The following is a 16,287-nucleotide window of genomic DNA, read 5'->3' on the forward strand; positions in this document are numbered from 1 at the left end:
CCACCTACTCATTGATCCATTCCCTCACGCAACTACCCACCCACTGATCCATGAATACATCTATTCATGCACCCTCCCATCCATCCATCCATCCATCCATCCATCCACCCACCCACCCACGCAATTATGCACCCTCCCACCTATCCATTCATCAATCCATCCATCCATCCACACACACACTCATCCATCCATTCCCTCATGCAACTAGCTATCCACCAATCCACTGATATATGTATTCATCCACCCTCCCATCCATCCATCTACCCACCCATCCAATTATGCATCCTCCCACCCACCCACTCATCCATCCATTCCCTCACCCAACTACTCATCTACCAATCCAGTGATACATCTATTCATCCATCTTCTCATCCACCATTCATCCATCCATCCATCCATCCATCCATTCATTCACCCACCCTCCCAATCACCAATCCATCCATCTACTCATCCATCCATTCCCTCACCCAAAAACCCATCCACCAATCCAATGATACATCTGTTCATCCACACTCTCATCCATCCATCCAAGCATCCACCCATCCATCCATCCATTCATCCATCCACCCATCCACCCATCCAACCATCCACCCATCCATCAATCTAGCCACCCATCCATGCACCCATCCACCGATTCACCAATCCATCCATTCGCTACCCACCCTCCCATTTACCCATCCATCCACCTACCCACCCACCCACCCATCCGTTCACCCATTCACTGATCTACCAACCCATCCACCTTCCCATCCATCCATCTATCCAGTTACTATTATCTATCCATCCATTCATCAATGCATCCATCCATCTATCTATCCATTTACATATCTATCAGCTCTACTTATCATCTATGTCTATCCGTCTCCATCATCCATCTATATCGAGGTATCTATACATTTATCGTCTATCCATGTATCTGTCTACCCACCCATCCAGGTTATCTGTCTATAAACATAAATAAACAAGTAAAGACATGTCTGTGTCCCCGTGTTGGGTTTTTTTCTCAGGAGAACACTGACTAGATACGCCCACTTTGAGACCAGACCTCATAAGGAGCCTGCATTTCTCCTGCCTACTCGCAGCCACCGCTGTTCCCTCTCTCATCCACCGTCTGCTTCTAATCCTTTTGGGAACAGCAGCGACCCTGAGGGCAGAGAGGGGACAGAAGGTCTGGCCCTCCTTCCTCACCCTGCCTGGGCTCCAGGTCAACGTCCCTCAGTGACTTACTTCTACTTGCCAAGATTCTCAGGGCCAAACCTGAAGTTAAGAGTCTCATTACCTTGCTCTGACTTCTCCAGGAACGCCAGGCCTGCGCAGAAGTCCAGAAGCCTCTCCGTGCCGCACACAGAGGCGTCCACTTTGTTGGCAATGCCCGCGGCCTTCTGGGGAGCTTCGTCTTTTAACAGATCAAACACCTTCAGCTTGCAGGCGGTGAATAGGGCCTGCCCGTTAAAAACAGGTGCAGGGGGACTCAGTGAGTCACTTGCCAAGCCCTTTTTCCTCCCACAGACCCTCCACGAGATCCTGGAGGCCAAGGGTGTCGAAACTGTTTCACGTGGCCGCTGAGCTTTCTCTTAGAGCGAGCAGTGGGGATTATAGGATCAAGTCCCCAGCTACGAGGCATAAAAGCACATCTAGGAATGTCATGTAGGAAAACCATCCCACGGGGGGAAAATCAACATGCTACAGATATGGGTCAAGTCCAAAACCCACACATTCAATCCCTAATCCCCACAGTATCTCAGGATGTGACTCTATTTGTAGGCAGGTTTTTTTTCCCTAATTAAATTTTTTTTTTTTAATTTATTGAGATGGAATCTTGCTCTGTTGCCCATGCTGGAGTGCAACGGCACGATCTCGGCTCACTGCAACCTCTGCCTCCCAGGTTCAAGCGATTCTCCTGACTCAGCCTCCAGAGTAGCTGGGACTATAGGTGTGCACCACCACACCCGGCTAATTTGTGTGTTTTTAGCAGAGATAGGGTTTCACCGTGTTGGCCAGGACAGTCTCGAACTCCTGACCTTAGGTGATCTGCCCACCTAGGCCTCCCAAAGTGCTGGGATAACAGGTGTGAGCCACTGTGCCCGGCCTGTAGGCGTGGTTTTAAAGAGATGATAAAGGTAAAATGAGGTCATTTGGGTGGACCAGATCCAATGGCACTCCGGGGTGCTTATAGGAAGAGGAGGTGAGGACACAGGCACGCACAGAGGGACGACCCCGTGAGGACACAGGGACAAGATGGCGTCTCCAAGCCCATGAGAGAGGCCTCAGGAGGAGCCGGCCCTGCCCACACCTGGATCTCAGACCTCCAGCCTCCAGGACTCTGTTGTTTATAAACCTCCCAGTGGCTAATAAATTATATAAATTATGTAATTTATATATCTCTTCTTCTTACAAGGACCCCAGTCCTATTGGATTTGGTCCTCCCAAATGACCTCACTTTACCTTAACTATAATTACACGATTATATATAAATATGTAATCACAGAATTATATATTTAACTAACATATATTCTAATATAAATATATTAGTTAAATAATTACATAACAGTTATATAATTATATATTTATAAATTGCATAAATGTACATAATTATGTTATATAATGGTATACTTATATAATTATGATTATATAAATTACGTGAATTATATGACTTATTTATATAATTATTAAGTTATGTAAATTATATAGCTTGTATAAATTATACAAGTCAAATTATATATACAAGTTATATAATCATAACATATAATTTATGTAATTATATAATTTATGTTATATTATTTATGTAATTATGTTTATATAATTATGTGATTATAAGCAACTATATAATTATAAATAAATTATAACTATAAATTATATTTTAAATTATAATCATAACTTATCAATTCTTATTAAATAAGGATCTCTAATTTAACAATGGTGCCATCTCAGCTCACCACAACCTCCACCTCCCGGCTTCAAGCGATTCTCCTGCCTCAGCCTCCTGAGTAGCTGGGACTACAGGCATGCACCATGCCCAGCTCATTTTTGTATTTTTAGCAGAGATGGGGTTTCACTGTTGGTCAGGATGGTCTCCATCTCTTGACCTTCTGAACTGGCTACCTGAGCCTCCCAAAGGGATGGGATGACAGCTGTGAGCCACCACGCCTGGCCGGGATCTTGAGATGAGTCGGGGTCAGTGGATGAGGGAGATGCAGGCACACAGGAGGAGGCCACGTGGAGACACAGGCAGAGACTGCAGTGATGGGGCCACAAGCCCAGGGATGCTGGAGGTGCCAGGAGCTGGGAAAGGCAGGAAGGACACTCGCTAGAACCGCCAGAGAAGGCGTGCCCGAGACACCTTCATCTCAGCCTGCCACCCTCCAGGACTGTGACGACAAGACTCCTGTGGATTTAAGCCCTGCGTGTGGTCATTTGGGACAGTGGCCCAAGGATGCAGACACAGGTACCTTCGATGTTTTGAAGCCATTGATGAGTTCCAGGAGGCGTGTGGGGAACGGGGGCAGGGTCTCACAGGTCCTGTTCCCCTCAGCCTCTGCTGTGGCGTCTCTGGCCACTCCAGCCTCAGCCTTGTCCCTCAGAGCGGGCGCCGGGCCGCCCTCGTCCACGTCACTGAGGTCTTCGAAGGTGTCCACGGCCGGGATGGAGCCATGCTTGATGCACTGCAGGTCCTCCGGCCAGGGCGGGTCGTACAGCTGCATCAGCTGCTTGCAGAAGTGGTTGAGTGGGAAGCAGACGACATTGAGGAAGTCCCCGTGCACCGACTCCACCAGCATCCTGCCGAGAGCCTGGATCCCCTAGCCGCCTGCCTTGTCCCTGGCGGGGGCAGTGGAAGGGAAGAGGTCACAACCAGGAGAAACATCTCCCCTGGTTAGATATGCCACAGCCACCAGGGCCGGGCGCGGTGGCTCACACCTGTCATCCCAGCACTGTGAGAGGCGGAGGCTGGAGGGACACCTGAACTTGTGAGTTCGAGATCAGCCTGGCCAACATGGAGAAACCCCGTATGTATTGAAAACGCAAAGATCAGCTGGGCATAGTAGCTCACGCCTGTCATCCCAGCACTGTGAGAGGCCGAGGTGGACGAACTCCTGAGGTCGCGAGTTCTAGACCAGCCTGGCCAACATGGAGAAACCCCGTCTCTACTAAAAATGCAAAAATCAGTCAGGCATGATGCTGGGAACCTATGATCCCAGCTACTCAGGAGGCTGGCGCAGAAGAACTGCTTGAACCCGGGAGGTGGAGGTTGCAGTGAGCCGAGATTGCACCACTGCCCTCCAGCTTCAGAAACAAGCACAAGATTCCGCCTCAAAAAAAAAACCCACGGCCAGGGCTGCCCTCCACTTTGGGCAGTCAGGCCAGAGGGTACAAAAGAACCAGATGCATCTTCTCTGGGTAGCTTCCTATTAAGGAGAGTTCAGTGCTGGGCCAAGGCTCTTTTCTCTCTTTCCTGGAGCCCGGAAGTTTGGGACAGACAAGAACATCCATCCATAGAGAATTCCGGAAAAATGCCAGCAATGGCGGCTGCATGAGGGGCATGAAAGCTGGCTCTAAGTCAATCCCAGACCACACCATCTGCTAGGAGACCTGGCCTGGAGGCAGTGACCCCCGCAGAGGCTGTGGAGTCAGGAATGATGGTGGTCACTGCCCCCAGTGTGGGTGGCCATGGCTGCCACACCTGCCAGGACCCAGGGAACTCCACATCTGGCCTCTGACTGAGCAGGAGCATGGCCATCTTGGACACACGCCTCCATCTTGGACACACAGCGCCATGTTGGACACACGCCGCCATCTTGGACACACGCCGCCATCTTGGACACACGCAGCCATGTAGGACACACGCCAACATGTTGGACACATGCCTCCATCTTGGACACACAGCGCCATGTTGGACACACGCTGACATGTTGGACACATGCCGCCATCTTGGACACACACCTCCATCTTGGACACACAGCGCCATGTTGGACACACAGTGCTGGACACACGCCGCCATCTTGGACACACGCCACCATGTTGGACACATACCACCATCTTGGATACACACCTCCATGTTGGACACACAGCCCCATCTTGGACACAAGCCACCATGTTGGACAAATGCCACCATCTTGGATACACACCTCCATGTTGGACACACAGCCCCATCTTGGACACATGCCACATTCTTGAACACACAGCACCATCTTGGATACATACACTGCTGTCTTGAATACACTCAGTGCCATCTTGGACACACGCTACCATCTTGGCCAGACAGTGCCATCTTGGACACACGGCACTATTTTGCACACAGAGTACCATCTTGGATATACACACTGCCATCTTGGACACACACTGTGTTGGACACACTGCACCATCTTGGACATACAGCGCCATGATGGACACAGACTGCCATTTGAAGTTCCCTTGATTAAAAACCACCTAAATCCTGCAGAAAAACATCAGCCTAATGGCTGATATCAGCATGATCAGAAAGATTCCAGCTCTGGAATAAATGCCCTGCGACCAGAAACACGCCAACCCCAAGATAACCTCCCTTCCAACCAGAGACACGTCAACCCCGCAATAAACTTTCCCTCAGAAACATTCCGAGCCTGCGATATGCTCCCCCTTCCTAAACCCTTAAGCGCCCTGAGTCTGTAGGAGAGAACGCTCCTGACCTAACTCTACCAGAAGCCCCGCTCAGGTTTATCCTCCAAAATAAACCTGTCGTTCACAGTTGAGCCACTTTTCTTGTTTCCTTCCTCTTTCTTTAACTTACATTTGGTGCCAAAACCTGGGATGGGTGTTGGGGGCAGAAGCTCTCTTGCAACCCAGAAGCAGTGGGTAGCAGCAGACTTAGGTAGAAGAAATCTTGGGGATGCCGAGTTTCTTCTTAGGTTGACCATCCTCTTTTAATTTTTTTTTTTTCTTTTTGAGATGGAGTTTCATTCTGTGGCCAGGCTGGAGTGCAGTGACACGATCTCAGTTCACTGTAACCTCCACCTCCCAGGTTCAAGCGATTCTCCTGCCTCAGCTTCCTGAGTAGCTGGAATTACCGGTGTCCGCCACCATATATGGCTAATATTTTCAGATTTTTAGTAAAGACGGGGTTTCACCACGTTGGCCAGGCTAGATTCGAACTCCTGACGTCGTGATCCACCCGCCTTGGCCTCCCAAAGTGCTGAGATTACAGGTTTGAGCCACCGCACCCGGCCCCATCCTTTTTCTTAATGAAAACGGTCCACAGGTCTCTCCTTCCTTAGAAACCTCTTCCTCCCAAACCCCTTTTGATCCTGCAGATAAACTCTCTGTACTCTCAAACCCTGCATCCGTTCCTCACCCATCCTCACTCTCCACCCCTCCTGCCCGCAAGCCTTTAGCCCCAAGCCTGGCCTCTCCCGTTTTCCATCCTAAAATGGTTCAAGCCGTCCAAGCTAGGCTGCCCTTCTCCCGATCTGGGAGGTGCCTCGGGCTGACGGCAATGCTTGCTTCCTGCACTTCTCCAGGTCTGATTTATCACAGATGGAACAGCTCCTGAGATTGTCCTCTGAAACGCTCTCTCATTATCACACGTAATTCCTGCACATAACCCAATGATTTAATGTAACTTGGCACAACATGTATGTCATTCTAACCTCCACCCTCAGCCATGCTTTAAAAAACAAACAAACAAAAGAACTCAGCTTCATTAAAATATATATCCAAGCTGTAAATATACTCAAAAGGCCTTTATGGTTTTCTGTTCCTAAACATTTTTTTTGGCAGGACACGGTGGCTCAGGCCTGTAATCCCAGGACTTTTGGAGGCCAAGGTGGGTGGATCACGAGGTCAGGAGTTACAGACCAGCCTGACCGATATGGTGAAACCTTGTCCCTACCAAAACTACAAAAATGAGCAGGTCGTGCTGGCATGTTCCTGTAGTCCCAGCTACTCGGGAGGCTGACACAGGAGAATTGCTGGAACCTGGAACCCGGGAGGCGGAGGTTGCGGTGAGCCGAGATTGCACCACTGCGCTCCAGCCTGAGTGACAAAGTGACGCGTCATCTAATAAATAAATGAAAAATAAATCTTGTTTTCCTGGAAAGCTTTTTGCTCATTTGACTTAATTTCTTTTCTCCACTCTGTCCTGTCTCCCGTGCTGCATGTTTAAGAGACCCTAAGACAACTTCTGGTGGCCTGGGACTCCTTGAGAAAACAGAAAAGGCACCACAAATCCCATTTGGGGAAAAATCTGTTCTCCTTATGGAACCCCTGGAATTAAAAATGAATAGGAGGCCGTGCACGGTGGCTCACGCCTATAATCCCAGCACTTTCGGAGGCCGAGGTGGGTGAATCACCGGAGGTCAGGAGATCAAGACCAGGCTGTGTAACGTGGTGATACTCCATCTGTACTAAAAAGACAAAAATTAGCTGGGTGTGGTAGTGGGTGCCTGTAGTCCCAGCTACTCAGGAGGCTGGGGCAGGAGAATCCCTTGAACCCGGGAGGCAGAGGCTGCAGTGAGCCGAGGTCATGCCACTGCACTCCGGCCTGGTGACAGAGCAAAACTCCGTCTCTACAAAAAAAAAAGACGAAAGAAATCTTATAATTAGTGAATCTTCTTCTGATTTCCTATGTGACTATCTGTGTATGTGTGCCATGTCTATTAAAAGAGCTCCATGTAACTGGCCTAAAAAAAAAGTAAGCACTTAAGACAAATACTTTTTTTTGAGACGGAGTCTTGCTCTGTCACCCAGGCTGGAGTGCAGTGGCGTGATCCCAAATCACTGCAACCTCCAGGGTTCAAGCGATTCTCCTGCCTCAGCCTCCTGAGCAGCTGGGACTATAGGTGCGTGCCACCACACCTGGCTAATTTTTGTGTTTTTCGTAGAGACGGAGTTTCACTATGTCGGCCAGGCTGGTCTCAAACTCCTGACCTCGTGATCCTCCTGACTCGGCCTCCCGCAGTGCTGGGATTACAGGCATGAGCCACCTTGCCCGGCCTTAAGTCAAATATTTTTGGGGAAAAAGCAAAAGCTCTGAGATCACTCAGTTCATGTAACTTGAATGTTTAAAAATTATGGGTACAGCAGCATTAAAAGTGCCTTAAAGGCTGCCGGCCTACATATTTCTGTGTGTTTATCAATCAAATGGTTTCTTACTTACCTCTGCCAAATACTACAAGGTGTCACAACTTGGCATAAAGGCTACACAAGTATAACTCAGCCCAAACAGAATCATCTTTGCTTGTGCATTTTTTTAGTAAATAAAACACCGATACTGGACCTTGAACTACTTAGGAGAACACCTTAACTTCTGATCTTGTGGCCTCAGGCAGTTCAGCCCAGAGATGTGAAGGAAGCTGGTTCTGGGAAAGGGCTGTTAGCGTCTCTGCCTCAAAGCTAAACATAAACTAAGTTAATAAATAAAACTAGGTCAGGCCTGCAGACATTTGAACTGAGCCATCAAACTTAGTAAGTTTGGAATTTTTTTTTTTTTTTTGAGATGGAGTCTCGCTCTGTCGCCCAGACTGGAATGCAGTGGTGTGATCTCGGCTCACTGCAACCTCCGCCTCCCGGGTTCAAGCGATTCTCCTGCCTCAGCCTCCCAAGGAGCTGGGAATACAGGTGCCCGCCACCACACCCAGCTAATTTTTGTGTTTTTAGTAGAGATGGGGTTTCGCTGTTGGACAGACTCGTCTTGAATTCCTGAACTCAGGAGATCCACTTGCCTCGACCTCCCAAAATGCTGGAATGGGGAGCCCCAGTGCCCGGCCTGGTCCTGCTTAAAAGGTGCTTTTATAATCATCTGTAAAGCTCTAACAGATGCTCGTGAATGCAGGTTTCTGACAACTTTGGAGACTGTCACATCAGAATAGAAAGGAAAGAAGTTTGGGATTTTTGAAAAGCCAAAATGTTCATTAATATCAAGTAGGACGGAAATGAACGGAATGGACCCAACTAATAGGAGACTGGGGTGATCTTTTTCACATTTTAAGTCTTCTTAATTTATGGCAATAAAGTTATTTGCATAAGTGCAGTAACAATCTGCTTTCTGACCAGGCTGGGTGGCTCACGCCTGTGATCTCAGCACTTTGGGAGGCCCAGGTGGGTGGACTGCCTGAGGTCAGCTGTTCGAGACCAGCCTGGCCGAGATGTTGAAACCCCGTCTCTACCAAAAATACAAGAACTAGCTGGTCATGGTGGCGTGAGTCTCTAATCCCAGCTACTCGGGAGGCAGGAGAATCACTTGAACCTGGGAGGTAGAGGTTGCACTGAGGCAAGATCACGCCATTTCACTCCAGCCTGGACAGAAATGTGACACTCCGTCTCAAAAAGAAAAACAAAAAATAAAATCTGTTTTCTTTAGTAAGAGGACACAACGGGAAATCCCAGCACTTTGGGAGGCCGAGGCGGGCGGATCACAAGGTCAAGAGATCGAGACCATCCTGACCAACATGGTGAAACCCTATATCCACTAAAAATACAAAAAAATTAGCTGGGCCTCGTGGCAGGCGCCTGTAGTGCCAGCTACTGGGAAGGGTGAGGCAGGAGAAGCGCTTGAACTCGGGAGGCGGAAGTTGCAGTGAGCTGAGACTGTGCCACTGTGCTCCAGCCTGGGCGACAGAGCAAGACTCCGACTCAAAAAAAAAAAAAGAAAAGAAAATCCAACTTGACTTATGGAGCCAATAAAACTGTTGGAAACTGGCCTCATCTTCTGTGTACACAGTCGCTGTACAGAGTCCCTGATCTGCGCTGAGACTGTCACTTTCTCACCACCCAGGAACCCCAAATTATCCTGAAACATCAAGAGGAAGGGAATTAGCCCAACTCATAGGTATTTAATAGTGCAAACCCATGGTGGGCTCAGCTTTAAAAAGGTCCTATCTGGGGCCGGTTGCAGTGGCTCACACCTGTAATCCCAGCACTTTGGGAGGCCAAGGCAGGCAGAGCACCGGAGGTCAGGAGTTCGAGACCAGCATCGCCAACATGGTGAAACCCTGTGTCTCCTAAAGATAGAATAAAGTAGCCGGGTACAGTAGTGTGAGCTTGTAATCCAAGCTATTCACGAGGCTGAGGCAGGAGAATTGCTTGAACGGGGAGGAGGAGGGGTTGGGAGATGGGGGTGTGGAGGTTGCAGTGAGCCAAGATCGCACAATTGCACGCCAGCCTGGTGAAAGAGAGTCCGTCTCAAAATAAATAAATACAAAAAAAAGTAAAACTTATTCTTGCTACAGTGAATATAAATAATTAGGCCAAGTATCAGCCTTGGCCACGTGGGGTGGCTCAGGCCTGTAATCCCAGCACTGAGAGGCAGAGTCAGGCGGATCACCTGAGGTTGGGAGTTCGAGACCAGACTAACCAAATTGGAGAAACCGCCGTCTCTCCAAAAAATACAAAGTTAGCCAGGTGTAGTGATGCACACCTGTAATAGCAGCTACTCGGGAGGCTGAGGAGGAGAACTACTTGAACCCGGGAGGTGGAGGTTGCAGTGAGCCGAGATTGCACCACTGCACTCCAGCCCGGGCAACAAGAACAAAACTCCGTGTCTAAATAAATAAATAAAGTGAATAAAATAAAAACAAAGCAAAGCAGTCTTACCATAATTATTCTTTCAATAAAACTGACAAAACTGGAAAAAGGAAAATTATGTTTCAAAGCCTGTCGTCACACCTGCTGTTAGATTCTGGTCTTGCCTAGCGGTTTTTGGTTATTATTTGAATTAAATTCTGTAACTTCTGGCTACAAGCCTTCAAAGTAATGTTTTCAGGTTTTTTTCCTTTTTCTTTTTGGCATTTGTTCTAACTGAAAACCACTGAAACCTAAGCTGTACTTTCTCATAGCTCTATGAATGAAAAACTAGATGTTTCAACGGGGGATGGCTGGAAGCCCTCCAAAATAAGCACGGCTATCGGGAACAAACCAGTCTTCTCCCCTCCAGTGCTCTCCGCCATGTGATTAGGCTTCCAGAAGAAGCAGACACCCACTGCCTAGGCGCCTAGCACCCACAATCAAATCTCCCCCACCCAGAGTTCCAAAAAACACTTCCCACAGGCCACCTGCAAAGCCAACCTTCAGCCACTAGGACCCACTCCATCCCTAGAAGACTGAAGTACCTCTTCTCTCCCACATCCGTAGGAGTCCTGGGTCACTCTGTCCCCTCCCCTCATCCCTAGGGGTCCCGGGTCACTCCCCTGCCCCAACCCTATAGGTCCTGGGTCGCTCTCACCCCCTATCCCTTTGGTTTCCAAGTCAGTCTCCGCTCCCCCACCCCTACAGGTCCAGGGTCGCTCGCCCCTCCCTCATCCCCAGGGGTCCCGGATCTCTCTCCTCCCCCATCCCTAAGGGTACGGGGTCACTCTCACCTACTATCCCTAGGGGTCCCTGGTCGGTCTCCCCTCCCCCATCCCAAAGGGTCCCGGGTTATTCTCCCCTCCCCCATCCCTAGGAGTCCCAGGTCACTCTATCCTCGTCCATCCATAGGGGTTCCGGTCACTGTCCCCTCCTCCAACCCTAGGGGTCCCGGGTCACTCTCCCCTCCCCCATCCCTAGGGGTCCCGGGTCGCTCTCCCCTCCCCCATTCCTAGGGGTCCTGAGTCGCTGGGCCCAGCTGGTTCGGCCCCTCAGTCCCCAGCGCCCCGCCCCGCCCAGGCCCAGGCCGCACCGCGTTGCTGAGGACCTCCTGGCAGCGTAGAGAGGCGCTGGCCAGCACCACGCGTTTGTGTAGCAGATTCCCGATAACCGGGAACAGCACCTTGGCGTCCACGCCGGGAGCCGGGAGGTAGCTGACTTGAGCCTGGAGCCTGCGGCTTGAGCATCACGGCTCCGGAAATTCCGCGGCCGGAGTTCCGTCTCCGCGAGGCCACGCCCAGACCACGCCTCCATCTAACTCCCGCGAGGTCACGCCCAAGCCCCGCCGCCCTCGACCTCGCCTCTAGGCCACGCCCAGAGCAGCCTCCTTCGACCTCTCGCGACGTATCGCCCAAGCCCCGTCGCCGTCGACCTCCCGTGAGACCACGCCAGACCACGCCTCCATCGGCCTCCCGCGAGGCCAGGCTTAGACCACGCCTAGACCACGCCTCCACTGAAATACTGCGAGGCCACGCCCAGAACAGGCCCCATCGACTTCCCGCGAAGCCACGCCCAAACCACTCCTCCATGGACCTCCCGCGAGGCCACGCCCTGACCATGCCTCCATCAACCTCCCGCGAGGTCACGCCCAAGCCACGCCTCCATTCTCTTCACCTCGAGGCCACGCCCAGGTCACGCAACCCCGCCCCCAGCATCGCTTTCCGTGCCCTTTCCCCGCCCCTGGCGCTCGTCCCGCCCGCTCAGTGGAGACTGACACTCAGTCTGGACGAGCAGTTTTCGGGGGGGTCCCTTGGGAGGAAAGGCGGGAGTGGATATTTGTGGTTTCTTGAGAGCGCCACGTGGATCATGGAAATGCTGGGGTTCCTGTGGCTGGCGTACTGGGCAGCTGTGGGGCTGGGGGTTTCTTATCCGCACAGAGGGGCCGGTCTCTGACATGGGGGCCTTGTTGGTACCACGTCTGAGAATGTGGAAGAAATGGGGGTTCCCTGACAGCCAGGGGCCAGTGTCCTGCAGTTGGGGGCCCCCTCTAAGCCAGGTGCGAGTGGCGTGGATTTGGGGGTCCCGGGTTACTCTCCCCTCTCCCGTCCTTAGGGGGCTCCGGTTACTCTCCCACCCCCATCCCTCTGGGGTCCTGGGTCACTCTCCCCTTCCCCATCCAGGTGGGAGAGGCGCAGAGATGGGGAGTCCCCGCGGGCATGGTGGGAGGGGCGTGGAGAAGGGGGGGTCCCCTCGGGCCAGGTGGGAGGGGCGTGGAGATGGGGGTCCCCGCGGGCATGGTGGGAGGGGCGTGGAGAAGGGGGTCCACTCGGGCCAGGTGGGAGGGGCGTGGAGAAGGGCGTCCCTCGGGCCAGGTGGGAAGGTCGTGGAGATGGGGGTTCCCTCGGGCCAGGTGGGAGGGGCGTGGAGATGGGGGTCCCCGCAGGCATGGAGGGAGGGGCGTGGATATGGGGGTCCCCTCATGCCAGGTGGGAGGGGCGTGGATGTGGGGGTTCCCTCGGGACATATGGGAGGGGCGTGGAGAAAGGGGTCCCCGCGGCCATGGTGGGAGGGGTGTGGAGAAGGGGGTCCCCTCGGGGCGTGGTGATGGGAGCAGCCTGGGGACTCTCTGTGGGCGCAGGGTGGGCGCTGTGAGGTCTGGGGCACCTTGGTGTCGGCTGTGCCTTCACCCCCTAAACGGACCCCACCTTCAGGTCGCCAGGTCCCTGGCGCGCTGCAGGCTGCAGGGGGCGCCCGTGAGCTGTTCGAGGAGGTTTTTTTCTTAAACCCCAGGAAGTTTCACACCCACCTGCTGGGTGCACACCCAGTGTGCTGTGGAGACTCGGGTACCGTTTCCCAGCCTGTGTGACGCAAAAGATTGTGAAATAAAATGTTAGAAATAATCATGTGGGCATTACGGTCCAAGGTAATAGTAATAATAATAATAATGTACCCAGATCATATTGCAGTCACGTCTATCCACAGAAAATAATTATACAGTTAATTTTGTTAACTGCGAAAATCCCACCATGTCCAGCACATTCTGGGGAAAACGAAGAACCGTATTGACAGAAGTCACAGAAGAATCGGATCGATGGGAGAAAAGAAAAACATGGAAACCGTGTGACGTGTCTTTTTAAATATGGTTTTTGAGAAACAATTTTTTTTAAACAGCGGCAAATAGATTGTGATTTCAGATTTTTGCAGGAGTAAGTGTCTTCATTTTGAAGCAATAGAAGGAACCACAGCTTCACAGACCGTGGTGCATATAAGATAAACTCCGTGTAGGCGAGTTTTGTTTCTTTCCTTGTTTTCTAATTATTTATTTTATTATGTATTTATTTTGAGATGGAGTCTCCCTGTGTTGCAGTGGCCTGATCTCAGCTCACTGCAACCTCTGCCTCCCGGGTTCAAGCGAGTCTCCTGCCTCAGCTTCCCTGAGTAGCTGGGAGCATGGTGGTGCATACCGCATATCCCAGCTACTCGGGAGGCTGAGGCAGGAGAATTGCCTGAACCCGGGAGGTGGAGGTTGTGGTGGGCCGAGATCGCGCCATTGCACTCCAGCCTGGGTAACAAGAGTGAAACTCCGTCTCAAAAAAAAAAAATATATATATATATATACACCTTAATATATTGCACTATATTTGTATATATTTCATTACATATACATTATATATAATCCATTATAAATATGCATTATATATTCCATTATGTTATATATATTCCATTATATATACACCTGATATATATTCCATTATATATATATCTTATATTTGATTATATATTCCATTATAAATATGCATTATTTATTCCATTATATATATGTATATAATGAATATATACACCTTATATATCCTATTATATATATACATTATGTATATTCCATTAAAATATGCCTATATTCCATCATATATGTTATATATATTCCGTTATATATACCCCTTATATATATTTCATTATATATACATTATTATATTACATTATAAATATGCATTATGTATTCCATTATATGTTATATATTTCATTATATATACACCTTACATGTATTTCAATATATATATACATTATATATATTCAATTATATATGCCTTATATGTTCCATTACAAATATGCATTATATATTTCATTATATATAAATATATGTAATTTGTATATATTCTATTATATATATACCTTATATATGTTCCATTATACATTATATATATTCCATCGTAAATATGCATTATATTCTCATATATATGCATTATATATACCATTTTTAATATACACATATACATAAATACATATCTAATATATAAATATATAATGTATACATATAAATATATATATCTTCCATATGTATATATAGTAGCCAATTAGTAATTATATATAGATACATTTAAAAAGGAAGTATATACATATATAAAGAAGTTTTATTTATATATATTTATGTATCTATATATAAAGGACTTAATGACTAACTGACACAGTCACAAGGTCCCACCATAGGCCATCTGCAGGCTGAGGGGCAAGGAGAGCCAGTCCGCGTCCCCACAGTGAAGAACTTGCAGTTCAGTATTTAAGAGCAGGAAGCGTCCAGCACGGGAGAAAGGTGGAGGCTGCGAGGAGAGGCCAGGCCCTGTTTTACATTTCTCTGCCTGCTTTATACTCCAGCCGTGCCCCCGCGCCCAGCCAGAACTGGAGCATTTGGAAGGTGTAAGTGGACGTGGTGTCTGCCCTCAGGCCCCCTTCTCCCATTAGACGCAGGTCTCGCAGCCTCAGCAATGCTGACGTTTGGGGCTGGAGGCTTCTTTGCTGTGGGCCACCCTGGGTGCTAGAGGGTACTGAGCATCATTTGTGGGCTCCACCCACCAGGTGCTAGGAGCATCCCCCACGCCCCCGCATAGTAGAGGGGGGGTTTCACCATGTAGACCAGGATGGTCTCGATCCCTTGACCTCGTGATCCACCTGCCTCGGCCTCCCAAAGTGCTGGGATTACAGGCTTGAGCCACCACGCCCGGCCCTATTTTCATTTTCTGTTACTGTCTACCGTGATTTTTTGTGGATGTATTTATTTATTTCTTTATTTTTGAGACAGAGTTTCGCTCTTGTTACCCAGGCTGGAGAGCACTGTCATGATATCGGCTCACCGCGACCTCCGCCTCCTGGGTTCAGGCAATTCTCCTGCCTCAGCCTCCCGAGTAGCTGGGATTACAGGCACGTGCCACCTTGTCCAGCTAATTTTTTTGTACTTTTACTAGAGACGAGGTTTCACCATGTTAACCAGGATGGTCTCGATCTTTTGACCTGGTGATTTACCCGCCTCGGCCTCCCAAAGTGCTGGGATTACAGGCTTTAGTCACCACACCCGGCCCAGATGTATTTATTTTTTATTCCTTTTTTTTTTTTTTTTTTTTTGAGACGGAGTTTCGCTCTTGTTACTCAGGCTGGAGTGCAATCTTGGCTCACTGCAACCTCCGCCTCCTGGGTTCAGGCAATTCTCCTGCCTCAGCCCCCTGAGTAGCTGGAATTACAGGCACGCACCACCATGCCCAGCTAATTTTTTGTATTTTTAGTAGAGACGGGGTTTCACCACGTTGACCAGGATGGTCTCGATCTCTTGACCTCAAGATCCATCTGCCTCGGCCTCCCAAAGTGCTGGGATGACAGGCTTGACCCACCACGCCCGGCCCTTTTTTCTTATATACATATAAAACTAACTACTTAGAGGTGAGGGATTGCTTTTAGATAACTGTTTTCTACTATAATTCTAGAAAA

The 16,287-nt window shown here is 49.4% G+C and overlaps 1 protein-coding gene across 5 annotated transcripts in view; it reads right to left on the bottom strand.

Moving 5' to 3' along the window:
• LOC118150931 (putative bifunctional dTTP/UTP pyrophosphatase/methyltransferase protein) overlaps positions 1 to 11,818 on the bottom strand; it is a 29,525-nt gene extending 17,707 nt beyond the window's left edge. For 2 of the 5 annotated variants that reach the window (XM_078364463.1, XM_078364464.1), the window contains exons 1-3: positions 3,450 to 11,818; positions 3,103 to 3,282; positions 1,280 to 1,442 (exon numbers count right to left, since the gene is read on the bottom strand). In XM_078364463.1, coding sequence (XP_078220589.1) covers positions 1,280 to 1,442; positions 3,103 to 3,282; positions 3,450 to 3,776 — 670 coding nt within the window. In that variant the 5' untranslated portion in view covers positions 3,777 to 11,818. The remainder of the gene's footprint in view (positions 1 to 1,279; positions 1,443 to 3,102; positions 3,283 to 3,449) is intronic. The other 3 variants (XM_035289946.3, XM_035289944.3, XM_078364465.1) reach the window with 3 other exon arrangements.
• Between the last annotated feature and the right edge of the window lie 4,469 nt (positions 11,819 to 16,287).

This window comes from Callithrix jacchus, chromosome Y (genome assembly GCF_049354715.1).
Source record: "Callithrix jacchus isolate 240 chromosome Y, calJac240_pri, whole genome shotgun sequence".
Classification (NCBI taxonomy): Eukaryota; Metazoa; Chordata; class Mammalia; order Primates; family Cebidae; genus Callithrix; species Callithrix jacchus.